At 41.8% G+C, this 27,487-nt stretch overlaps 1 protein-coding gene across 6 annotated transcripts in view; it reads left to right on the forward strand.

Annotated features, from left to right (window-relative positions):
- NIN (ninein) overlaps window positions 1-27,487 on the forward strand; it is a 159,136-nt gene that overhangs the window by 38,115 nt on the left and 93,534 nt on the right. For all 6 annotated transcript variants that reach the window (XM_089522912.1, XM_089522913.1, XM_089522914.1 and 3 more), the window contains exon 4: window positions 15,359-15,440. In XM_089522912.1, coding sequence (XP_089379038.1) covers window positions 15,359-15,440 — 82 coding nt within the window. The remainder of the gene's footprint in view (window positions 1-15,358; window positions 15,441-27,487) is intronic.

Consider the following 27,487-nt stretch of genomic DNA (forward strand, 5'->3'; position numbering starts at 1 on the left):
ATAGGGTTTAATACTCTCTCTGAGATTATTGATGACGATGATGATATTCTGCTCCCCCCCATTGAAAGTTTAGGAAATATGCAAAATTAAAACCATATTAGAAAAAAAAAAGCCACAGTAAGAGCAGTTAGGCAGTGGAACCAATTGCCTAGAGAAGTGGTGTGGTCGCGTTCTCTGGATGTCTTCAGAAAGAGGCTGGACAGCTACCTTCTCTTGCTGGGTTTCCTCCATGGAGTGGGGAGGGCCTGGATTTGGAGCCCTTTCCTAATTCTAGAAGTTGGGTCCCATTTCAGGAAAAAGATGGCTTATTAAATAAATAAATATTTGATTGTTTGATTGGGGTTGAATACATAAAAGCATAGACATGCAAAAGAACACATATATTGTGTCAGGCAACCCTTGTCTTGAATTGTACAAGTGAACCAAGACAGCAAAGGTGCACCCAGTGATGTAGACTCGAGTCAATTGAGTCAGACCTAAGTAAAACTCAAGTCACTTCAATGACTTGTCTTGGATTTGACTTGGCCAAAATGACCCACTGACTCAACTTGACTTGAGCCTTGTATCTTTTTAGTGACTGACCTGCTGGTGCCATTCACTTCAAGCAGCAGGCAAGACCTGCTCCCAGAGCACAGGGTGCGTTTCTCGGAAGGGAACAACAAATGTGTTAGGCAGTGGGCTTGAGGCAGAAGGGTCCTTCTAAAGCTTTTGAAAAGCCTTAGACGGCTCCTCTGTTGTGGTCTGCCAAGCAGACCTCAACCTCACCTCAAGGCCATTTATTTCTGTTAAACGTTGCCTCACACACTTGAGACTTTTTTTTTAAGAAAAAATATTATTGGTTAAAATAACATCACATCACTTTCATCACATAAAACAAACAAAGCAAGTCTTTGGTTGGTCCATTGATGTTAAGAGGACGAAAAAGTAAACTACATCTGTTGTTGAGTTTTCTTCTTATCTTCATAATCTGGGCATCTCATGCGCCTTTACTGGTGTCTTCTTTCTTCGTCCTTTTTCATCTTGTTCTTATCCCTTCTCATATCTTCTCCTTACATACTCCAACCTACTTAAATCCTTCTTCTCCTTAACCTCTTCTACTTCACCTCTTCTTGAGACTTGACTTGAAAAAGTATTTTGCAAGGATTTGAGATTTGACTGGAAACTGGAAGGTAGAGACTTGAGATTTGGGCTGATAGACTTGACTACATCACTGGGTGCATCCAAATGGACACATGCATTCATGTGCAATGCTCCATGCATATCTGTGTAAAGTGCATAACACACACCCTTGCACCCATGGCATCACATTTATAACTCCACTTCTAAAACACTGAACAGAATGTGGATGTTTCACATCAGACCAAAATGTCAAACTGTTTCTTTAGAAGATCTTAACACCTGTGTTAAGCTGTTAGGGGCTGAAAGAGGCTGACACCAAATAAGATTCCAGCCAATGCAAGTTATTGTTAAAATATGTTTGTAGATATAAGACTATTTTAAAATTACCCCTCAAAAAGGTAAAAAAAATTCAATAAAACAGCACACTGTCAAAAGTCCTGGCAAATGTGTTGGAACAGAACATTTTTTGCCTACACCGAAAGACAAAAATGGCAAAGGGAATATATCTTGCAAGCATTGCTCCATTTGGAGCTGGCCTTGGGGCATAGCTTTCCAAACAGGTTGTGATTCCAGTCTCTGACCAACATCTGGCCTGCTTCTGGCCTGGCTAGCATCCCAGTCGTGGGTTCTGTGTCCAAGTGATCTGTGCCAAAGACCAGTGTAGAATCCTGAAGGCATCAGTGGATCCCAGTAATCATGATTCTCCACTGGAAGAGGAATATTTTCAAAGGGTGACTTGAGGATATTTTCAAGTCCTCTTGCTCAGTTGAATTGTTGCATCCACTGTTTCTGCTCTCTCTTGCAGTATCTTGATTTAAATTCATCCCCCCCCCCCCGCATCTCATACAACTCACTGCTCTTAATCTTTCTTTTGAGCTCCAGTCACGGTAAAATTGCTTAGTGTGATACAAAACCTGGCCATCTGTTCTGGCTGCAGCTGCAGCTTCTAAACTGGAGTTAAAACCCCAAAGGAGAAACATTTCACTTTCTTCTCCTCCCCCTCCCAAAACAAAACAAAAAACCCTTCCTCATCCTCATCTCTTTCTTTTCAGAAACTGTTTTCAAACTTAATCCACTGATATAAACTCACAGTGACATGCAAGCAGGGAGTGCGCAACGGTGCAGAGGTGGAGGGATGGGATGCAGTCTAAAACTTCTGTATGAGTTTTGTTTTTTACAGCAGCCTTGCTTTAAAACAAAGGCTAGAATCCTGTTAGTTAGTCTCAACTAGAGTAGACCTGTTGAATCACTTCTAGAATGGTGAGTCGACACATAAGTAAATCCAGTTATTTCATAAGGACTGTGGAGTGCAGTCAATGTGTAAATCGCATGCAGAAATGTATGCTACCAACCCCAGCGTTGGATTTGGGACACAACATTTTAAAGTCAGCCCTCTGTATCCACTGATTCTGGATCCATGGGTTCAACAATCCATGGCTGGGGTGGGGAGGCAAACCATTGTATCTAAGGATGCAATTTTACTACACCATTGTATATAATGGGACTTGAGCATCAATGGATTTTGGCATCCATGGAGATTCCTGGAACCAAACCCTAGAGGATACTAAGGGGCCCCTATAAGTTATCTCCTACCATCCATAATAGCACTGTTATTTTCACTTAGCAAGTGGATTTAAGTTGCTCAGCAATGTGTTGAAAGGTTGCTGCCAGTCAGAATAGACAGGAATGGGGTTTATAGACCAGAGGTCTGGCTCATAGTATCATAGAATCATAGAGTTGGAAGAGACCACAAGGGCCATATAGTCCAACCCATGCCATATGAGCCTGCTCCATGGGAATGTCTGTTCACAAGAAAGAGAGATTCCCAGGGAGATGGAAAGCAATGGTGGGTGGTGGTTTCCATGTCAGTGGGGCAGTGAATCTGCTCTGGGTTTCAATCTGAACTATATCTACAGTGCTAGAATCATAGAGCTGAAAGAGACCTTGGGAGCCATCCAGTCCAATCCCCTGCTATACAGGAATTCACAGTCGAAGCAACCCCTTTGATAGATGCCTATCCAGCCTCTGTTTAAAAACCCCCAAAGAAGGAGACTCCACCACACTCTAAGAAAGTGTGTTCCCTTGTCGAACAGCTCTCACTGTCAGGAAGTTGAGGTGGAATCTCTTTTCCTCCAGTGTAGTTGAAGTAGAATATCTTTTCCTTCAGTTTGAATCCATTGCTATGGGTTCTACTCTCTGGAGCTGCAGAAAACAAGTTTGCTCCATCCTCAATATGATACACCTTAAATATTTTAATGGGGCTGTCATATCACTTCTTAACCATCTCTACTCCAGGATAAACATACCCAGCTCCCTTAGTCTCTCCTCATAAGGCATGGTTTCCAGAACCTTCACTCTTTTAGTCACCCTCCTCTAGACCTGCTTCAATTTGTCAACATCCTTTTTAAATTGTGGTGCCCAGAACTGGACACAGTATTCTAGGTGAGGCCTGACCAAAGCAGAATAGAGTAGCACTATTACTTCTCTAGATTCTAGACCAGGGGTAGGCAACCTTTTTGAGCCGGGGGCCGGGTTGCTGTCCCTCAGACAACTGGGGGGCTGAAGTAAAAAAATAAATAATTAAATATTTTTTTTTTAAAAAAAATGAAATAAATAAATAAACCGGGACAAATGTAGGACAAAATTTTCAAATGGAGGGCACTTTTTTATAAAAATGGAGGACACGCAAAAAAAATTGCTGATTTTTTAAAAAATGTTAATATAAATGCATATTTCTGAGGCTTCTATAGACAATTGCCCCCCTTGCCTGCCGCTTGCCCCCCCTTGCCTGCCTCCTCCTGATAGGCCAAAGGCCCCACGCGAGATGCCAAAGGCTCTGGCGGCAATCGGCGGCAGGACTGGGCGGGGGCCGGTCCCAAGGCCTTGCCGGGCCGCATCTGGCCCGCGGGCCGCAGGTTGCCTACCCCTGTTCTAGACACTATACTTCTATTGCTGAACCTGTTTGGAAACAAAACAGCACCCGAGATCGCTCCTTTAGAGTTCGGATAAAATCCTGGAGTAAATCCACAGCCCTCTTGACATGGAAGCCCCCAGCACCATTGGCTGAAAAGAGAGTCCTGGTGCAATAAACTCACTCAGGAATGTTCATTTTAGCGCTGTTTAAATGGTGTGTGTATATCACTTAATCTTCTTCTTCTGAGTGTGTGAACTGACTTCATTTTATGTACTTTGAGGCAATGTGATTTTAATATCTGGTTTTATATGCCTACAACTAGACTTCAGTTCAAGGCAACCCTATCCTAGGCCTTTCTTGGCAAGATTTATTCAGAGATTTTCCATTGGTTTCCTCTAAGGCTGAGAGAGTGTAACTTGCCCAAGGTTATCCACTGGATTTCCATGGCTGAGTGGGGATTTGATCCCACATCACTCAGAATCCTATTCCAACACTCAAACCATTCTGCTACACTGGCCCTCTACAATTATTATCTTTTGGGCGGTGCTGTCTTATTCACACATGCTAGCTAACATGTGGTGTATATGCATGTGTGAACCGAAAGTATTGTGTTAGTTGGATGCATGGCAGGGTAGTTTTGTTGTTATTCAAAAATAAACTTGACTTCAAGCTTCCTTGGTCATCCTTTGTGCCCTTGCTGGTTCTATCTTGGTTCACTGATATGGTCTGTTTCAGAAGAAGAATACCTATTTAAAGGAAAGGGACCTCTTCAAATTAGACCATACAACTAATTTGTGTCTGTGAATGCTGATGGTAATGATACATTGATGGCAATAGTATCTGCCCATCTGACACTCTCCATCTAATGAGAGGCAATCTGTGTTAAGTGCTTTCTGTGAACACCTGAATTCATGTTGTGATCACAGGGTATGCATTGCCTTGCGTTTTAAAATCCTGTCTCTGGCATTTTATTAGCTATGACAGTTGGCTTTACTGTTGATTGGATTCTTGAAATGCTGTCAGTGCCTTAAGCATTTTTCTTGATTAAGTGGCACATAAATTCTCAAACAGCTAAACCACATCATGAACCAAGGGTACCTGATTTTGTCTGTCAAATGTTGGTGGGTGGTTGCATCTTCTGATATATTTCCTATTGCAAATGTGCTGGGGATGGGTGGCGGGGCGGCCAAGTCCCGCACCTTCCCCCATGATAATTGCACAGTGGCCTGTTTAATCTAACTCTGCCTCCTCTTCCAGCCAGACTCATTTACTTTAAATGTCAAGGTTTTTTTTAATCAGGGAATGTCTTTCCTCACTGCAAATGGCCTTTAAAAAAAATTGAAGAGTGCTAGCATTTTGAAATATTTGTAGGATGAATGGCAGCAATTAATGTGCAAATGAGGCTGTCGGTACAAATTCCCCCCCCCCTAGATTCCCAAAGCTGCTTTTAATTACTCCTTGTGATACAGACATTGAGGTCTCTCTTGCTAGATTGTACCTGCTTGATATGTTCCATCCAGAAGAGATTGAAAGATTAGGGGGATGAATGTATTCCTGAGTAACATTCATTGACTGTGTGATTCCGTGAAAGTGAGCAAAGGTTTGGAAAAACAACCTCAAAAGGAAAACCCAATGTATAGAAATATTTGGTTTGAACATCAACTATTTTAGGCTTGGAAAAGACAATTCAGGGTTCTTCCTGTTTTGTCTTAAGTAGTGAGAGTTGTTGCAATACAGTCGTCCCTCTACATTTGCAGCTTTGACTTTTGCAGTTTTGATTATCCATGAATTTGATTAATATGTTCTCTCTAGGAATCTCTAGGTCTTCCAGCCTGACTCTGTGGCCAACATCCACCAGGCATCACGCTGTAGGACCTAGAGATTCCTAGAGAGAACACTCTTCTAGGCATGTAGGTCCTCCAGCACAATTCTGTGGTCAACATCTAGCAGAGGACCTAGAGATTCCTAGAGAGGTGTTCTCTCAAATTAAAGAAAAACACAGTATTTTTTTTATTTGCACTTTTTCAACTTTCCTGAAGATCCTTCACCCCTAATCCCAGCAAATGTGAAGGACCCACTACATTTTGTTGTCATTGTTAACTGCCTTCAAGTTGATTTCCATCCATTTGATTTCTCTTCATTGTGGCTTCTCTCCAACCCCCGCCCCACTTCCGGCCCCAAAGACAAAGAACAGGGACAGATCCAGACTGTTGGGAGCTGGGGGGATTTTGGGAGTTGTAATCCAGCAACAACCCACTACCCCTTCCTTGAGCTCTCTCTTTTTAAAGTAACAACATAACCTTTTCCAGATTGTCTTCATACAAAATCAACCTCTTCCTCATCATCCTGCCTTTTCCCCAAACTAGGATTTAAAATACCCCATTTCAGATGGGATTCTTTCTCAGCCCAACGCCCAATCCCCGATGTTCCCTCTGCTGGCATCCCATCCATGCTCTAGCCAGGCCCAACCCTGCTCAGCTTCCAAAATCATACAAGAATATTTATGTTCTAGGCAGCTTGGTGATGACTGTCATTCACCTATTTCGTGATTTTTTCTGATTATCCACCAAAGCTTAATAATGCAGTGACCACCAACTTTCCTGGTTGAAATGAATTCCATAATATGTGTTTCTGTGTCGACCAAAGTTATATCTTTTGTTTTATTTTATTTTTTTGAAAGATAAAAGGATTAAGAGTTTGATTTGGCATTTTTAAAATTATTTATTTATTCATTTTGAATATGCCAGAAGTGCTTTGATGGTGTCTCCCTGCATGCTGGGCTTGGACTGGATGTCTCATCCGCAGAATTGTCATGATTTGTGGTCAACTCGAAGGCAGTTAACAACAACAAATGTAATACTACATATTAGATGATGTTTTTATTGTCCTGAATTGTATTTTTAAATGATGATATTTTATTGTCATCTAGATGTATTGTGGTTTTATGCTTGTAATCCCACTTCGATCCATTGGGAGAGGCGGAAAATAGAAATATATTATTATTATTATTATTATTATTTTATTACAAAAGAGAAGGAAGGTCCATTCTGCCCTCAGATGTCTCTGAATCCCAGTGGACCCTGTGAGTGATACAGCTCCAAGACCTTCTATTCTCTACTGCTCTGCTCAGGTCTTGGAGGCTCAGGCCCATGACTCCCTGATTGAGCCCATCCCTTTGGCATGGGGTCTTCCTCTCTTTCTACCTTCTACCTTTTCTAGCATTATTGTCTTTTCTTGTGAGTCATGCCTTCTCATGATGTGGCCAAAGTATGACAGTTTTGTCATCTTGGCTTCAAGGGATAGTTCAGGCTTGATCTGTTCAGGGACCCATTTGTTTGCCTTTTTGGCCATTTATGCTATCCTCAGCACTCTTTGCCAGCACCACATCTCAAATGAGTTGATTTTCTTCCTGTCTTCTTTCCTTATTGTCCAGCTTTTGCATCCATACATGGCGATGGGAAATACAATGATTTGGACGATTCTAACTTTAGTGCTCAGTTGTATATCTTTACACTTCAAGGTCTTGTTTTGTTCTTTCATTCATGGCTGCCCTTCCCATTCCTAGTCTTATTCTATTTCTTGATTGCAATCTCTGTTATGGTCAATATTTGATCCAAGGTACGGGAAAACTTTGACTATTTCGATTTCCTCATTATCTAGCTTGATTTGTGTAGATCCTCTGTGGTCATTGTTTTTGTTTTCTTTATGTTCAGCCTTAGGGAGCTGGGGATGTTTAGCCTGGAGAAAAGAAGATTAAGAGGTGATATGATAGCTCTGTTTAAACATTTGAAGGGATGTCATATTGAGGAGGGAGCAAGCTTGTTTTCTGCTGCTCCAGAGACTAGGACCGGGAGCAATGGATGCAAGCTGCAGGAAAAGAGATTCCACCTCAACATTAGGAGGAACTTCCTGACAGTAAGGGCTGTTTGACAGTGGAACACACTTCCTAGGAGTGTAGTGGAGTCTCCCTCCTTGGAGGTCTTCAAACGGAGGCTGGATGGCCATCTGTCAGGGATGCTTTGATTTGGATTTCCTGCATGGCAGGGGGTTGGACTGGATGGCCCTTGTGGTCTCTTCCAACTCTATGATTCTATGATTCTATCAATGAGAGATCTCCAAGTCACCCTATCCTCAACCAACCTGCTCAAGTCTTGCAGATTCATGGCGGTGATTTCTCTGATTGACTATCCATCTGGAATGTAGTCATCCTCTTTTCCGATTGCCCTCCACTTTATTGAACATTATAGTCTTTTCTAGTGAATCCTTTTTTCCCCATGACATGGCCAAAATACGACAACCTCAGTTTACAGTAGTCATCTTTGCTGCAAGGGAGCGTTCAGGTCTGATTTGCTCTAGGACCCATTTATTGGTCTTTTTAACAGTCCATGATATTAAGAACTCTTCTTAAACACCAAATCTCAAGTGAGTTAGTTTGCTTCTTATAAGCTTTCTTTACTGTCCAGCTTTCACAACCATACATAGAAATGGGAAATATGATGACATGGACAATCCTTAATTTTATCATTTAATTATCTTTACACTTAATGATCTTGTCCAATTCCTTTATAGCTGCCTTTCCAGGTCCTAGTTTCCTTCTGCATTTTTTGCACAATGTTGTTGTTGTGTGCTGCCTCCAAGTCATTTTTGACTTATGGCTACCTTAAGGCAAAGTTATCATGAGGTTTTCTTGGCAAGTCTCTTCAGGGAGGGTTTGCCATTGCCATCCTCTGAGGCCGAGAGTGTGTGACTTGGCTAAGGTCACCCAGTGAGCAGGGGAATCGATCCCTGGTCTCCAGAGCCATAGTCCAATGCTCAAACCACTATACTACTATAGTTCCTTGCATTTTGCTGGGTTTTCCATTTGCTGTCCTCTCCACGTCCACTTGTTCAATTCTTTTGGTTGACTGTTTGTACAAGTTTCTTGGATCTGCTCTTGAGTTCTTCCAAAGGATTTTTTTTTTAAATGCTATGGTCTTCTGAGTTGATCCTATGGTTTGTAGGACAAATGTTCTCCCTATTTTTTTAAAAAAAAACAACCTTAAAATTACAGTGTTATTATAGCACAAAGGTGCCATTTCATTAATGCACAACACTATAACTTGATTATTGAAAAAAAGAAAGAAGAGGGGGAAAGAAGGATAATTTTGTATTCTGATATGTCTCAGAATTAAAAAGAGACCCATTTGAGTGTGGAAATATAATGTTACAGCTGGTGCCAGAGATTGCTGAAAATAGTCCCAGGCAGCAGAGATGTCGGCTGGATAGTCTTTTAAAACATCCTGAGAACTGCAGTTGCTCCCTCCAACAGTCTCTAGACGCATTTCATGTCTGAAGGACTACTAAGAAAGGAATAACAAGAGAACCTTTAGCACCTTTAAGACTAAAAGGCTAGATAAAATTGTTAGTGCTGACAAGAGCAGACCTATTGAGTAAATGAAACTTACACAGATCTTGAATTATCAGGCTTCCATGGCTTCAATGGGTGCAGACCAATTTGAACTAACAGTTGGACTTAGTTTTAAAGAACAGATTACAGCACAGGCATTCATAGACTTGAATCCACTTCATCGAATTTTGTTTGTTCACTTATTAAAGTAATATATCCCACCATCTAGCCAAGGAACTGTGGGTGCTACACAGGGAAAACATAAATAAATTTAAACCATTTAAAATGTGAAGCAGTAAAATATGATTTATAGTCTTGCGACATATTAAAGCCTCCTAACAAGTTAAAACAAATTAAAACAAGTTAGATTACAGTAAGTTAAAACGGATGGTTTGCTGTCTATAAACATATTAAACTCTCCTAACAAATTAAAACAAGTTAAAACTGCTAAAAGCATGTATATGTTCAAGCTAAATAAAAACCACAAGGTTCCCATAGGCTTTAATAAAAGGTTTACAAAAGTACTATCTTCAGCTGGTAGCTATATACTCATATGGATGTCAAGGGGATGAGAGAAGTGGGAAGGAGTGGATTTCCACTTCTTAGGAATAAACCAGTGCCATCCCTGGGGTCCATTTCTAGAGAGGCAGCCATTTTAAATCCATTGCATGCAGGAGGGGTTTTTTAATGGCTGGTGTTGTATTTCCAGTGTGATATAGTGGTTTCAGCATAGGGCTAGGACTCTGGAGATCAGGGTTCGATTCCCTGCTTGGCTGTGGGAACCTGTTGGATTACCTTGGAGAGTCACATCCAATCTAAAACCATGATAGGTCCATTTTAGGATTGCCATAAGTTGGAAACGTATTGCCATACGTTGAAGACCAACAACAGCAACAACAACATACTGGCTTTGACTCAAGGAGACCAAGGTTTGACCAGAATTCTGGGAGACCAGCACTGGAAACCCAGTGAGTCATATCCTCTCAGCCTCAGAGGAAGGAAATGGCAAACTGCTTCTAACTAAAATCTGGAGAGCAGTGTGGTGTAGACGTGGTTAGGGTTTTGGAGACAGAACATCAGAGGACCAGGGCTCGAATCCCTGCTCAGTCTCAGAAAGCCACTGGGTACCTTGGGCAAGTCACTCTATCTCAGCCTTAGAGGAAGGTTAAGCGATAAATAAAATAAGATATTAGCAGGTTAATTAAGCCCCAGGCAGGAGCAGACAACCACAGTGAGCCCAGGGCACAATTTTCTGGTTCTGAGACATTCTGGGACCCACATGGATTGCCAAAAATGCCCTCCAAAACAGCAAGAACTAAAAACGATTTGCCAGAAGTCAATATCTGTTGGTGGTAGTGATGGTAATGATTAGTATACAGTCGGACCGCCATATCTACAAATTTTTTATCTGCGCATTCAAGCATCCGTGGGTTGAAAATATTCCCAGAAATATAAATTCTAAAAAGCAAACCCTGATTTTGCCATTTTATATAAGGGATGCCATTTTACTACACCATTGTATTTGATGGGACTCAAGAAGCATCCATGGATTTTGGTATCCAGAGAAGGGTCCTGGAACCAAACCCCAACGTATACCAAGGGCCCACTGTATTTATTTATATCCTATCATTTCCCCATTTCAGAACTCAAGGTGACTTACGACAACTAAAACAAACAGCTAAAATGCCTCAATGCCATGGCTCAATGCTATGGAATTCTGGAATCTGTAGTTTTGTGGGATATTTTGTGTTTTTTGTCAGACCTCTAGTGCCACAACAAACTACAAATCCCAGGATGGAACCATGGCACTTAAACCGGTGTTAAAGTGCATTATAAATGTATGACAGCAGCCCCTGTTTGGGTAGAATTAGCTGCTTAAGGGCGCAGTTCTACCATTTGCAGGATGCTGGACCCTATAAGCAAAACTATAGGGATGCTTTCCTTTGCTGTAGACCACCTGCTGCATCACTTTATCATCCTGAAGCTTATATTAATACAGTGATGTGCATCAGTTTTCAGTACCAAACTAAGTCTTGGGAAGGCCTCAAGACTCAATACTATTTTTAAAGAAGTGGGGGTTCTATCCATGGTAAGAGGGACTTAACTAGCTAGATTCTATTACTGGTGATTGGGAACATCCGAATTGGAACAAGCTTTGGAAAGTTGCCTTTTCCTGGACTAGAGCTCCCAGAATCACACAACTACTATGACCATGCTGGCTGGTGAATTCTTATAGTCCAGAAAAGATAACTTTTCCAAGCTCTGAAAGTATGTGTATCTTCTAGGTGGGCTTGAATTTTGAGCCCAATGTTTTCTTTAGAAGGGGTGAACTTAGGTTGGTGACTGCAAGTCACAAAGAAGCAGTATAACTGAAAATTGGAAGCTAAAGGTATCAGTGGCTTCTTCTCATGATGACTATATTTATTTTTAAAGCAGGGGACGGGGTCCTGCAACCCTCCAGATGTTGGGAAACTGCAGCTTTTAGCAACACTAGGTAACATTTCCAGTGGAAGGAAAGAATACTAGGAGTTGCAACAACATCTGGAAGGCTAGAATCATAGAATCAGAGGCGGGGTACATACCGCCACTTTGCGGCGCTCTGCCGCCGCCGCCAGTAGGTCCGCGGGGGAGCCGGAGCCTTCACACGGCCCGACTCCCGCGCGGACCGAAAAAGAAGCTCCAAAATGGAGCTTCTTTTTTCGTCGCGTTTGCGATGTAGCGAGGCGCCAGGGGCGCGCTCGCTACGTCACAAGCGGCGCGACGCGTACGGACGCTCAGCGTCCGATACGCAAAGATGGCGGCGCCCATGTGGAAGGGGCGCCGCCATCTTGTACGTATTCTATACGTACTAGGGTTAGGGGGGTGCGGAAGCACCGCCCCTTCCTAACCCTAGTACGTATAGAAGACGTACTATATGGCGGTATGTATCCCGCCAGAGAGTTGGAAGAGACCACAAGGGCCATCCAGTCCAACCCCATTCTGCCATGCAGGAAATCCAAATCAAAGCATCCCCGACAGATGGCCATCCAGCCTCTGTTTAAAGACCTCCAAGGAAGGAGACTCCACTACACTCCAAGGGAGTTTGTTCCACTGTCAAACAGCCCTTACTCTCAGGAAGTTCCTCCTAATGTTGAGGTGGAATCTCTTTTCCTGGAGCTTGCATCCATTGTTCCATGTTCTAGTCTCTGGAGCAGCAGAAAATAAGCTTGCTCCCTCCTCAATATGACATCCCTTCAAATATTTAAACAGTGCTATCATATCACCTCTTAACCTTCTCTTCTCCAATAAATACAATAGCCTAGTAAAATGGTGTCTCTTATAAAAAATAGCAAAATCAAGGTTTTCTTTTTAGAATTTAAATATGTTTTTAATATTTTCAAGCTGTGGATGGTTGAATACGTGGATAAGGAATCTGTAGATTCAGTGGGCCAGCTGTACATTATATGACTGTCTCTGCTTCCAGACTCAGAAGGGTATGTTGTTGTTATTGTTGTTGTTATTATGGTTGTGTGATGTCAAGTTGGTTTCCACTTTCAGCAACCCTATGAATGAGGGGCTTTCAAGGGATCCTAACAGCCCTGCTCACTTCTTGCAGACTCAAGATTGGTGGAGAATATGGTCTTCTTCTCTTCCTACTGTCTTCAGTGTTTCCCAGCTTTTTTGTCTTCTCTGATGAGTCATGTCCTTTCAGGATACGTCCAAAGTGCAATAGCCTCAGTTGAATAATTTTGGCATCTAGGGAAGGTGCAGGCTTCATTTGGTCCTGGATCCATTTATGCATTTGTAGTATTCCAGGGTGTCCTCAGCATTCTTCTCCAGCATCACATTTCAAATGAGTTGATTTTATTCCTATCAGCTTTCTACACTGTCCAGCTTTCATAACTGTACATAGAAATGGGAAATACTATGACATGGACAATACAGGTTCCTCTCCAACTGGAGGGCCAACTGTACTGTGATTTTGTCCTCTGTCACATCCCCCCTCCTTTTTTTTTGAGCCTGGTTTTGGCCAGAATATGGATTTTCTGCTTGAGAGCAGTGGGGTTTCCTCCCATTTCATGGCAGTTGGGGGTTTTCCATGCTGCTGAATTAGTGTTGTTTATTATTCACAGGCGTCTTGCTATTACACAGGTCTCTGCAGAGCCCCAGGGTCTGGCTGCAACACTAAAGCTTTCAGCTGCCAGAATGTCAATGCTGGAAATCTCAGATGTGCAGAAAGGATTTGTTCATTTGGAATATGATCACAAGGAATTCAAAACTTGCTAGGACAAAGCATATTTCTTTATTTCCCGTCATCATTCTTGAAGAATAAGGGAGACTCAGAAGTGGGTTGAAAACGAAAAGGAAATGGATTTCCTTCTCAAGAAGTTAAATACAGTTTGACATTTGGGCTAGATTTTTTTTTTGTGTGTGTGTCTCTTACAAACAAATGTTCAATTTCCCTTACAGAAGCAGTTGGGCATTTTTGCCTGTTGCGGAATAGCTCCATTCGTTTCCAGGTTGTGAAAGGAGAGTTACCCATGCAGTGCCATTGTGCATAGAGATGTGCGTGCATTTGGCATGCACACAGAATTATGTGTTCAGTGGTGCAGTATTGCTGTTCAACACAAAGCTGGCTTAGCACAATCAATTTGTGATTCCTGCTATGGAGATCACTATTATTATTAACTTTGCTTCTTGTTAACTGCCCTCGAGTCTTGGCACCCCCTGCCTCATGGCAACTCTGTGAATGAGACATCTTCAAGCCCCCCTGTCCTTCTCTGCTCTGCTCTGTGTGCACATGCATGCAAATAATTATTTTTTATATTAGCAAAATGCTAGAGCTAGCATGGTGTAGTGGTTTGAGCTTTAGATTACATCTCTGGAGACCAGGGTTCGAATCCCTGCTCAGACATGGAAGCCCACTGGGTGACCTTGGGCAAGTCACATACTCATCCTCAGAGGAATGCAAGAGGCAAATCTCCTCTGAACAAATTTTGCCAAGAAAACCCCATAATAGAGTTACTTAGGGTCCCCATAAGTCAGAAACAACTTGAAAGCACACAGCAACAATGCATGCATAAGGATGAGAATGGATTGGGAGAGCCACAAATGGCAATTCTTCCCATTCCCAGCCTCCCACACATTGGTGGGAGTTGGTCTCTCATCTCCATCCCAAGACCCCTGATTTTTAAAAAAGGAACAGTCTTGATACAGATCGACATTCCATTAGATTCAACTAAAATCGTATTATGCGAATGTTTGAAAAACAGTTGAATAAACTATTCTATTAAGTAGCACCTAGTTAAAGCGATATAATGCACATTTAAAGCATAATTTTAAAAGATAAAAGTGCAACATGCCACACTGAAAACAGCCTCCTGCTCCATGATTTAAGCACCAAAGTCCTGCCTAAATAAAAAGGGTTTTGTCGGTCAGTGGAAACGATGCACTAAAGACCAGCCAACAGTCCTTTCAGATAGTCTGGACACAAGCCATTAAAAGCTTCAGGGTCATAACCAGCACTTTGAATTCTTTCTAGAAACAAACCATGAGCCAAAATTAATGCTAGAAACGAGGTTACACCTAAACGTTAGGAAAATTTTCCTGATGGTAAAAGCTTTTTTGACAGTGAAATGGATTGCCTGAAAAGGTTGTGACTTCTCTGTTGGTGGAGATCATTAAACAGAGGTGGTTTTGGTGGCGGTGGTATTTGTTTATTTGCCTTTCTCCCCAAATTGGGACTGAAGGCAATTTACAGTTTAAAAGAACAAAATCATACAAAAGAGTGAATATTGAAACAGGATTAAACTAGCCACAATATTAAAACACTCCAGAGATAAAAGCAAAGAGTAGGTTGTTGTGAAAATCATGTTGTGAAAGCAAGCTTTGAAAGTAAATTTCTGCTCTGTCCCGCATGGACTGAAACCCTTGTTTGCTTTTCTTTCTTTTTCCTAAAGGTCCACTTTGACCAGTTTAAAGATGCACTCATCCTCATCTTGTCCAGTACGCTAACAAATGAAGAGTCCTTCCAGGAACCGGGTAAGCTGATGTTTTTGGATACTGATAATGGCAGGGAAACTGGTTTGTGCTGAGAGCTACTTTTAAGAATGCCCTGGGACATTGTGGTTGTTTCTGCTTTGTTTTTCTGCATCAAAAAAATCAAAATGGCAACTGGTGACTTCATTGAAGAAGGCAGGGGTAGCAATTGTGGAGCCCTCCTGATGTTGTTGGAGAGCCAGCATGTTGGATTCTGTGATTCTGGAGACCAAGGTTGGAATCCCTACCCCATGAGTAGGTTCACTTTAGGGCAGTGGTTCCCAACCTTTTCTATGCCCCACACTCCTAGGAAATGTTTGATCAATGTTTGTACTCTTTACAAAAGTATTACCACATTTGAAGATGAAGATGTCTAATTTCTCCATGTTGTACCAGAAATTGTACCACATATAATACTGCAGGCGAACAAATTGAACTTTTAAAAATAAGCTTTTAACTCAGTGCATAAAATGCAAATCTAAATTCAGTAACTAAATTCTAATTTATTCAGAAAAAATGAACAATGTCTTGTGACTCATCTCTCAAGGACACAACACACTCTTTGTTGCACCCCCTGAAATTTCATCTCGCATCCCAAGTTGGGAATTCCTGCCTTAGAATCCCCATAAGTCAAAAACTGCTTGAAGTCACACAATGACAACAGCCAGATGTTGTTGGACTGCAAGACCCAGCAAGCCTTAGCCAACATACAAAGGGTTTTTGTAGCAGCTTTGAGACTAACTGTGCAAAAGAAGTTGTAGCATAAGCATTCATAAAGCTGTGAAGTCGAAGGCTTTCACAGCTGGCATCCATTGTTTTTATGGGTTTTTTGGGCTATGTGCCCGTATTCTAGAAGAATTTATTCCTTACATTTCATCAGCATCTGTGGCTGACATCTTCAGAGAAAAGATTCATAAAGTTGGTCTACTTCCTCAGATGCATGGAGGAAGTAGATCAAGTCTACAAGCCCTTATGCTACAATGTATTTTGCTCAGTTATTCTCAAAGTCACTACAAGATCCCTTTGCATACTGGTTTTCCAAACTAACACAGCTATACCTCTGAATGTTTAGCCAGCATAGCCAGTGGTGTGGAATTCTGGGGATTCCACAATGCTTCAACATCTGGGGATCCTCATGATTGAACAGAATCTTCTTTGGTTGTAATGTAATGTACACTGGCATAAGGTCAGTCTTGTAGACTGTTATTGATGATCGGTAGGTGATCCGTAGGTGGGCTCAGCGTGCTTTGATTGTGTGTTACTGCATGGCAGGGGGTTAGACTGGAAGTCCCTTGTGGGCTCTTCGAACTCTATGATTCCGTGGTTCTAGTAGGCTTCTCAGTGCAGCTTGTTGTACATAAAGGCTCTCGGTGTACACAGCTTCCCAACCCCTATGATGGCATTGGCTAGCCAGTGGTGTGACACAGGAGGTTAAGGCAGGTATAGGGAACCTCTGAACCTCCAGAAATTTACTTAAAACATTTCTAAAAGTCTGTGCTGGCAGGAAGGAGCAGCCTGACAATGGGAGAAGAAGATGGAGAGGGAAATCCTACTAAATTAAACTGAGGGCAGCTCTTTGAGCAACAAGAGGTATGGAATTAAGGTTGTAATTCTGCATACGATTGGCAGGCCAAGGATAATTCCCATGATGTAGATGACCTGTAATTACCACTGTATTTTACCGTGGTTGTGCTGGCTAGGCTTCATGGGAGTTTCAGTTCCATGACATCTGAGGTGTAATGGATAAAGGAAAATGGCTGAAAGTTAGGAGAGAGGGGCATGTAAACTGAATTAAGGCAGCATACTGGATTGTAGCTTTAGAAGGTTTAGCTTTAGCTTGGCATGAGGACTGCATAGGCTAACCATTGCTTATGTCTGGATTTGGATTGGAAGCCTTGCGTACAGATGGTGTGGCTGCCATTGCTCTCTCTCCAGAGGTCACTGCAGCTGGTGACTTCACAGCTGAGCAATCAGGAAAGAAAACTGGGCAAAGGCCTTCTAAAAATCCATGTGTTTGTTTGTCTTATTAAGAAGCTTAAGCTATGAGTAAACTTTGGTTCACCCCAGCTGTAATTTTGTGTAATATCTGAATTATGCTGCAGTCATGTAGGGAACAGAAACTCTTCCCTTATGAATCAGAAGCATTTGCAAACACTAACACCATCTGAAGTCAAGGATGGCCAGAAGGAGCTTTTCTTCAATGGAAACTTGAATTTCTTAAGATCCTGTATCTGTTGACAATCTCCTTGAATGCAAAATTATCCAGAAGGCTTGTTTTCTAAGGACAACAGCTGCAATTCCCTGTCACAGTCTATGTTACATAACTTCATGTATATTTAGCTACGTAGCAAAACTGCTAAGAAACCCTGTTAGTGGATTGTAAAGATGTGTAGCAACACAGGACGCTGGCACAAGTGTCCTAATGCGCACCCGGCTCTATTGATGCACATCATCACTCCCTGACTGGTACCCTGCTGCACAGGAGAAACCCCTTTCTTTAAAAACTGTCCGTTCTCAAATTCTCAGACTCCCCCCAACTACACGTAAAATAATGAACAAGAATTTCATCATTAATTCTATTTCATTTAATTCCATCATTATTAATTCCACCAAGATTCCATGAGGGGCTGGATGGCACTCGATATGGGCTTGGGATTTTAGTGCAGGATAGAAACCTACAATTCTCAAAAGCCTGTTGAAATTTAAGAAAGGTCTTTTGTCTGCCAATGGAAGCCCTGGAGAGTTGGGGCCATTCTGGCCTCCCTTGAAAGGGAGTTCAAGAGCCATTGGGCAGAGTTTCCAAACCTTCCTTGGCCACATGGTCAGGAATAATTAAGCCTGTAATTTTTTTTGCAAGAAACTGTGTTCCTTTCTGCAAATATGGTTGTGTGTATAGTTGGCCCTCCACATTTGCGGCTTTGACCTTTGCAGGTTTGATTGTTTGTGGTTTTGATTAATATGTTCTTTCTAGAAATCTCATGCTGGAGAACCTAGAGGTTCCTAGAAAAAATATTTCTCTAGGCATTTGTATCTCCTGCAGCATGATTCTGTGATCAACTTCTGACAGGACTTGTAGATTGCTGGAGTTGTGCTCTCTTAGGTAAAAAGAATAGTGGGTTTTTTATGTTTGGTTTTTCCACATTCACGGGGGTCCTTCACCCCTAACCCCAGCGAATGTGGGGGGACTACTATATAGCATGAATTATAGAATCATAGAGTTGGAAGAGACCCAAGGGGTCATCCAATCCAACCCCCTTCTGCCATCCAAGAAGACAAAATCAAAGCACCCCCAACAGATGTCCATCCAGACTCTGTTTAAAAACTTAAAAATGAGAAAGCTGTTCCATAGAGAGCAAGAGTGGCAGGGGTGATAGAGACACCCACCGATTTTGGGAATTAAGTAGGGTGAGCCCCATTTAACCTTTAAAGAAGGAGACTGCCTGGAGGAAATCCCTGGGATCTTCAGGCAGGGCTAGGAAATAATTCTGCCCAAAATCTTGGTGAACTATTGCTGCCAGTCAGAATTGGCAGTGGTGGGCTAGGTGTACCCATGGTCTCACTTGGCATAAGGCATCTTTTGTGCTCCCTCATTTGAAATGTGGCACTGACTTGAAGGCACCAGATCCTGTCTGATCTAAAAGCTAAGCAAGGTCAGCCCTGGTTAGTACTTGGATTGGAGTACTAAAGACCAGGTGCTATAGGCTATACAGTATTTCAAAACAAGAACTGGAAAAATACCTCTGAGTAAGAAGACTATGAATGGAAAGGGCATCCATGAAAGAGCTAGAACTGAGCATGAAAGTTAGAATTGTACAAGCCATGGTATTCCTCATCACCATGTATGGATATGAAAACTGGACTGCGAAGAAAGCGGATAAAAAGAAAATCATTTCATTTGAGATGTGATGCTGAAGAAGAGGGCTGAGGATATCATGGATGGCCAAAAAGACAAACAAATAGTTCCTTGAATAGATCCGGTCAGAACTCTCCCTGGAAGCCAAGATGATCAAATTGAAGCTGTCACACTTCGGCCACATCGTGAGAAGGAATGACTCAATGGAAAAAACAATTACTCTAGGAATGGTAGATGGAAGTAGAAAAAAGAGGAAGACTACATGTCAGATGGAGAGACTCAGTCAGGGAGGCCATGGTCATGAGTCTACAAAACCTAAGCAGAGCAGTGGAAGACAGGAAGTCATGGGAGATCTCTCATCCACAGAGTCACCATGAGTTGAGTTTGACTCATCGACAGTTAACAATTTCTTGCTTGAGAAAACCCTGTGAAATCAATGGGGGTTGCTGTAAGTCGATAGGTGACTTGAAGGCACACACACACACACACACACACACACACACACACACACACACAAACTGGAGGAGAGTTCTACGGATATCATAGATAACCAGTAAGACAAAGAAATGAGTCATAGAGCAAATCAAGCCTAAACTGTCCTTAAAAGCCAAGATGACGAAACTAAGACTGTTGCGCTTTGGATGTACCACAAGAAGACTTGACCAACTAAAAAAGACAATAATGCTTGGCAAGGTAGAAGGCAGCAGGAAAAGAGGAAGACTATGTTCCAGATGGATGGACTCAATGAAGCTATGGCTGCCCTGAGTCTGCAAGACCTGAGCAGGGCTGTTGGTGATAGTGTGACTTGGAGGTCTCTTGCTCCTTGGGTCACCATAAAGTTGAGCAATCTGACAATAGAAGAACGTGTTGAGAAGGAGGTTATAGAAAATCAGTCTGAGGAAGCTTTTTTGAGTAAAAAGTATGAAATGAAGGCTGTAATTCTGGGGTGGGCCAGTGTGGGATAGTGGTTTGACTGTTGGACTAAGACTTTGGAGACCAGGATTAGATTCCCAACTCGGCCATGAAACCCAGTAGGTAACCTTGGGCAAGTCACGTGCTCTCAGCCTCAGGGAAAGGCAATGGTAGACCTCCTCTGAACAGCTCTTGCCAAGGAAACCCCATGATAGGTCAGCCTTAGGGTCACCATAAGTCAGAAATGATTGAAGGCATGCTATAATAACAACAGTGTGACCCTCCAGATATTTCTGAACTGCAGCTTCCACCATTCTTCACTATGGGCTATGCTGTCTAGGGATGATGGGAGCTGCAATTCAGCCGCATTTGGGGATCACACTTTCCCCACACTTGCTATACATGTTTACCTGTGTCTCCAATTAAAGCTGATAGCATTTATTTTTGAATAGTCATGTATAGGATGGTGCTGTAAAGGCAGGGAAATAGTTGCCTTTCTGTGGGAACTGAATGAAACATGACTATTTCAACCTCTTGGGAGTATTTATGAACAAACGCTAGGTTTTAAAAATCTAGCATAAATTTTTAAAAATAGGGATTGAGTAACCGCATGCTTGGATGAACAATTGCTTACATGAATAGCTACCCAGGTTTATTAACCCTGACATGCTGCGGTCTTGCCTCTGCCCAGTCTCCAGAGCTGCAGGTACATGTCTATACTTGCAAAGAAAATATTTTTTCCCTAAGTGACAAGGTTAGTTACACAAAACAAAACAAATGCTTCACCACCTTATAATAAAGGTGACTCTGGAGACCAGAGCCAAGGAGGGAACAGGATAGAGAAGTCCAAGCATATAGTTTACATTCTCTGTGTGTGGATAGAGCCATTCCTGTCACTAGCATTGGCCAGGTGGACTTTTCAGTATGGAACATAGCTATTGCTGGGCTATTTGGGAATGGAGAAAGCTTGGCCACAGCTATCTGTCCTGTGTTGTGCTGACCTCCAGTTTAAACTTAAGTTCAGAAAAGGCAGGATGATGATGATGATGATGATGATGATGATGATGATGATGATGATGTGTGTGTGTGTGTGTGTTGTATGCCTTCAAGTCATTTGCAGCTTATGGTGACCCTAAGGCCATGAGCCTATCATGGGGTTTCTTGGCAAGATTTGTTCAGAAGAGTTTGCCATAGTCTTGCCCTAAGGCTGAGAGAGTGTGACTTGTCCAAAGTCACCCAGTGGGTTTCATGGCTAAGGTTGTAATCGAACCCTGGTCTCCAGAGTGTTGTTGTTGTTGCTGTTGTTGCATGCCTTCAGTTTGTTTCCAACTTATGGCAACCCTAAGGCGAACCTATCATTTTCTTTAAAATATATTTCAAACTGTTTTTAACTATCCATTTTGAATAGAACTTATGTTCAACTGTGTTTTTTTAATCTTTGTAATAGTATATTTTAGCTAAACATTTATTTCAAGTTTTGTAAGCTGCCTCATGTCCTTTGGCAGGGAAGGAGGCAGGATACAAATGGATTAATTAACAGATACATTAAAAGAGGAGATAGAGCTTTGATCTGATCCAGTTGATCAGTATGATCCTTTTCTGTGTGTCTAAAACAGGGAATGGGCTGAGATGCTTTCCACCCTCAGAAATGTCACTTGAGGCATGTTTTTATTGTCCCAAGCCTTTAAAAATGCAGTTGACCCTGGTTTGACTTATCCTGATTCAGTAGATTCATTTTTATTGTCATGTTGCTTTTATTTGTTGTATGGTTTCATTATTTAATCATCGGATTTATGGCTTATTCTGTGTGTTTGTGTGCAACTGCTAGTTGCCTGGGGAGCAGTGATAACAAAGGCTGGCATCTGAACTTTAAAAAAAAATAAGTAAGTAAATGAGAGAACGGGGAAATGTAAAACTGGCTTCAGGTTCTGCAGAGGCAGGTACTAAAATCATTTCATTACAATTGAGAAAGTAGACCCAAGGTCCAAAACACACTGCAGAAATAAACCAGTTTGAGACCGCTTTAACTACCTTGGTTCAGTGCTATGGAATTCTTGGATTTGTAGTTTTGTGAGACATTTAGCCTACTCTGTCAGAGAGCTCTGGTGCCATAACAAACTACACTTCCCAAGATTCCCTAACACTGATCCAAGGCAGTGAAAGCGGTCTCAAACTAGATTATTTCTGCAGTGTGTTTTGAACCCAAGTCTACAAAGGCGTGTGTTACAATTTCCTTTGCACAGTTAGTCTCAAAGGTGCTACAAGATTCCAAAACTTTGAGAAGAAATTCACCTTTCTAACAGAGAATTTCAAGTACTTCACCAAAATACAAATCCCAGAGTAGCTGACCATTAAAGTTGTATCAAACTGCTGTAACCGTGTTACATAAACTATTTCTGAGGAATGTTGTTCTCCTACCACAATTGTGACCTTAAGTGTTGTCATGCAGTTGTGATTCTAGCAGAAAACCACACCTAGGATTTCTGCATTCCATGTGGGTACATCAAAGGTTTTTCAGCTGCAAATTTTTGTGAGCCACTCAAAGGGATGATATTGGCTTGGATTTCAAAAAACAAGATCTGTCAGTCTAATTCCCTTCCAGTGCATTGGGAGAATTTGGGCATATGTACTAATGGTCTGTGTGACTCAGACTCTGGTGAATTACAGCCAGTTTCTTGTTGGCAAGCCTTTTCTTTGCCCAGCTGCAACACCTGTTGCATTATTTTGTGAGATGAAGAGGTTTGGCCTTTACAGTGGTTCTCAAAGTTTGGTTCTCCAAGTATTTGAGACTTCAGCTCCCAGAGGCCCTAGTCAGCTTGGCCAACAATCAGGGTTTTTGGGAGATGAACTCCAAAACATCTAGAGGCAGTGTACGAAATGCGGACCACACTAAGTGACACCACTGTACCCCAAACATCTGTCAAATTAGGAAGCTGTAATTAGGTTAGAAAGCTGGGCCAAAGCTAACAAAATGAATTTCAACACAGAGAAATGTAAGGTACTGCACTTAGGGTGGAAAAAGGAAATGCACAGACATAGGATGGGGAACACCTGGCTGAACGAAACTACATGTGAAAGGGATCAAGGAGTCCTAGTAGACCACAAATTGAACATGAGTCAACAGTGAGATGCAGCAGCTAAAAAGGCCAATGCAATTTTAGGCTGCATCAATAAAAGTTTAGTGTCTAGATCAAAGGGAGTAATAGTGCAACTCTATTCTGCTTTGGTCAGGCCTCACCTGGAATCCTGTTTCCAGTTACTCAGTTGCCCCCAAGGTTACTTGGGGGGTTTCATGGCCAAGTGGGGATTCGAACTCTGGTCTCCAGAGTCATAGCCCAAGATTCAAACCACTAGTCCCAGGGCAGAAATCTAGCTTTTGTAATGTGCTGCAGTTTTCCAACTCTGTGCTAGAGGAATTATTTTGTGGAATCTCCAGTGAAAGAAATGGAAGCTTTGCAAGAACATTAGTGTGACCCACATCTGTTCCTGCTTCCCTTTCGAAGTCTTACGCATGTGGGTTTTATCATCTTGTGATACAGTCCTCCCTACCTGAAATACAAGTCAGTTGCTTTTGTGTTATTCAAGCTTCTTGCCTACAGAGACACAGCATCCTTTTTAATTAGAACTGTGATAGATAGATAGATTATATAATGCTTTTAAAAGATTATGTAGTCATTAAGTGACTAATGGATTAATGTTGTTTTTTTTAAAAAAACCCACATTAGTAGAATTATATTGCATATTACAGCAGAATTTCCTGTGTGCAAATGCATTTGATTTTTAGGGGAATTGATGTAACTGTACTGCCTTTACAGCCATTATCTAAAATCATCATAGAGAGCTTGTCCTTGAATGCTCAAATTAGGAAAGGTTCACAGTTGACTGGCAAAGCACCTCATCTGCATGCAGAGGTTCCCACAAGGTTCAATCCATCATTAACTATCTGAAGGGATGCCCTGTAGAAGATGGAAGCAGCTTGTTTTCTGCTGCTCTATAAAATAGAACATGAACTAGTGGATTCCAATTACAAGAGAAGTGATTACACTGAATGGAAACTCACTGTGTGATTAAACTGAGTTATATGGGGGAGACAGTATTCTGGAGGGCAGGAGTTCATCAAGGGCTGGAGGTAATAGGTTATAAAGATAAAAAAGCAAATAGTGCAAGGACCCAACAGTGGGAGGGGGAAAACTGTACATAGGCAGCAAGGGGGGATGTCCCATATTTTAGATCTTAGATGTCTCTACACTAATGCACAGAGCATGGGAAATAAACAAGGTGAACTTGAACTCCTAGCACAGCAAACAAATATGATATAACCAAAAGGGATGACTTGGTTAATGGGGTGCAAGTGGTGGGAATCTTAGGTGGGAGTGATCATGTTCTCCTGGAGTTTGTTTTACAGTGGAAAGGAGAAGCCAGGCAGAGTCAGACACATATTCTAGACTTTAGGAGAACTGATTTCACTAAATTGAGGGGAATACTGGGGGCGATCCCTTGGTCAGAAATACTAAAAGGGAAGGGAGTTCAAGGCAGGTGGGAGTTTCTCAAAAGGGAGATACTGAAGGCACAATTTGAAACTGTTCCAATGAGGAAGAAAAATGGGAGATGTCTCAAGAAACCAGGATGGATAACTTAAGAACTTTCAACTGAGCTAAGTTTTAAATGGAATATCTATAAGAAATGAGAAAAAGGGGGAAATCACCAAAAGAGGAATTCAAACAAGTAGTGAGCCTGTGTAGGGGTAAAGTCAGAAAAGCAAAAGCACGGAATGAGCTCAGACTTGCTAGAGAGGTTAAGAACAATAAAAAGGGCTTTTTGGTGTATGTCCATAGCAGAAGGAAGAAGGAGGAAATGGTAGGGCCACTCCATGGAGAAGATGGCAAAATGCTAACAGAGGACAGAGAAAAGGCAGAAGTACTCAACACCTTCTTTGCCTCAGTCTTCTCAGAAAAGGAAAAGGGTGCTCAACCTGAGGATAATGGAGCAGAGGACAGAATAGGGGAATTTCAGCACAGAATAAGTAAAGAGATAGTAGAGGAATACCTTGTTAATCTGAATGAATTTAAGTCTCCAGGACCAGATGAACTACATCCAAGGGTACTAAAAGAACTGGCAAATGTAATATCGGAGCCATTGGCAATAATCTTTGAAAACTCATGGAGAACAGGAGAAATCCCAGCAGACTGGAGGAGGGCAAACGTTGTCTCCATCTTCAAAAAGGGGAGGAACACAGTTGCACTTTGACTGGCATGCTTATCTGTGCTATAATAAAGAAATAATCAATAAGGACTTCAATAATCATCCGGTTAGGAAGGCGTTATTAAATGTCTGGGCGAAGGTTAAAGAAATATTTTATGTTAAGTCACTGTTATGGGTTTTGGTTCAAGAAGCTCTCTTTGGAAGATGGGCCCAAGACCAAGAATACCTTAGAGAGGTATAATAAAAGTAGACAATCAGGGAAGTATAGACTTAAAAACTATAAAAGAATTGAATAATGAAAAAAAATCCAATGGTTTAATTATTTACAAATAAAACAAAGGTATATGAAAGACATGAAAAATTTAGGAATAAATAAATGGAATGATTTACAAGACATTTTATGGCAATCAGACATCAATCCCAGGAAAGATTCTAGAGCAGATCATTAAACAGAGAGTCTGTGAACATTTGGAAGGCAATGCCATACTCACAAAAAATCAACATGAGTTTCTGAGAAACAAGTCAATGCCAGACTTATCTAATCTTCTTTTTTGGATAAAATGACCATCTTGGTAGATGAAAGGAATGCTGTGGATGTAGCATATCTTAACTTCAGTAAGGCCTTTGCCAAAGTCCCCCATGGCCATCTGCATGCCACGGCCCCATAGCAGCCAGAAGCCACTCCTTTTGGCCCATCTGTTTCAGGCTTGAGATTTAGTAGACTACAAGCTGAACATGAATCATCAGTGTGATGCGGGCAGCTGAAAAAGCCAACCCAAACCATTGTAAAACCTTTAAAACAAGACATGTAAGTACCTTGTTGTTGTTTTAAGCTGAATTGCCAGAAATGCTGTTTGCTTTGAAAACAAGGTGCTGTGTTTTCTAGGTAAAGTTATGATTTTTTCTGCTGCCACACAGCTAAAATTAAGGGATGCTGCAGTTAGTTCTGTGGCGGGGGATATAAAAACCAACAGGAAGGGTCGCCTTTCCCTTTGTGTCTCATTGCCTGGTGCAGTGCCTTCTTTGATGAATTTTTTAAAAATAAGATGAAGAAAATCGGCACGTGAAGCTTATCTCTGAGCTGCAAAGTGTAAATATTTCACAACCAGACTTCTCCCTAGCTTGGAAATCAAGAGCATCGCTTTCTACCTCTTTCCCTCCCTCCCTTGGTCGGAGTATATGTGTGTGGAATGTCAATATGTGTATGGAGGAGGCTTGTCCTTGTGGGAAAGTCTTGCGTCTGATGCCAACGGATAACAAAGCATAGCCTCTAGGCATGGCTGGTAGGTTCCAAGGGTGAGTTGTCAGACTGGTGTGGGAGAGGCAAGCAATGCACACAGCATCCTACCCATTGAAGTCTGATTCCCTGCACTTGAATTGAGCCCGCTCTTTGTGTTTGCCTTTCTCTCAGTCTCCAGCTTTTGGATTCTGCAACAGTCTGCAGGCCACTGACATTTAGAGCACTCCTGCCCTTTGACTGACCCTTGTAGTTACTCTGACTTGAGCAAGAAAATTTAAGGTACTGCATCCAGATGAATTGGGCTTACAAAAGCTCATGTAAAAATAAAAAACCAGTTAGTTTTAAAGGTGCAGCCACATTTCTGGATTTTCCCTCTTCCTCCCTCCTTTTTATATGTAGCGAGCTGTGAGCCAGTACAGCGTAGTATATGAGCATTGGACTACAATTCTGCAGAGCAGGGTTCCCACATTGGCCATGAAATCCACTGGAGAAGGCAATGGCAAACCTCTTCTGAGGAAATTGTGCAAGAAAAACCCATGATAAGTTTGCCTTAGGGTCACCATAGGTCAGAAATGGCTTGAAGGCTCATAAGAACAACCAAGGTGTGCTACAATGTGAAGGGGAATCATTGGCTCAAACACTCTCTCCCAGAATCCCAGCCTTGTGGGGAAAATACCAAAAAAGAGATTCCATCTTTGAAGTTTGTTACATTAAGAACTGTTCAACAGTGGACTAGATTGCCGAATAAGGTGATGGTGTTGTGGAGAACAATACTTTCCTTTCTCTTGAATCTCTCTGTCTGTCCCGGCATCATTTTCTCAGTCTTACTTGAGAATGCTTAAT

The sequence above is a fragment of the Sceloporus occidentalis genome, unplaced genomic scaffold, assembly GCF_023333645.1.
Source record: "Sceloporus occidentalis isolate IW3139 unplaced genomic scaffold, rSceOcc1.0.p SCAF_4, whole genome shotgun sequence".
NCBI lineage: Eukaryota > Metazoa > Chordata > Lepidosauria > Squamata > Phrynosomatidae > Sceloporus > Sceloporus occidentalis.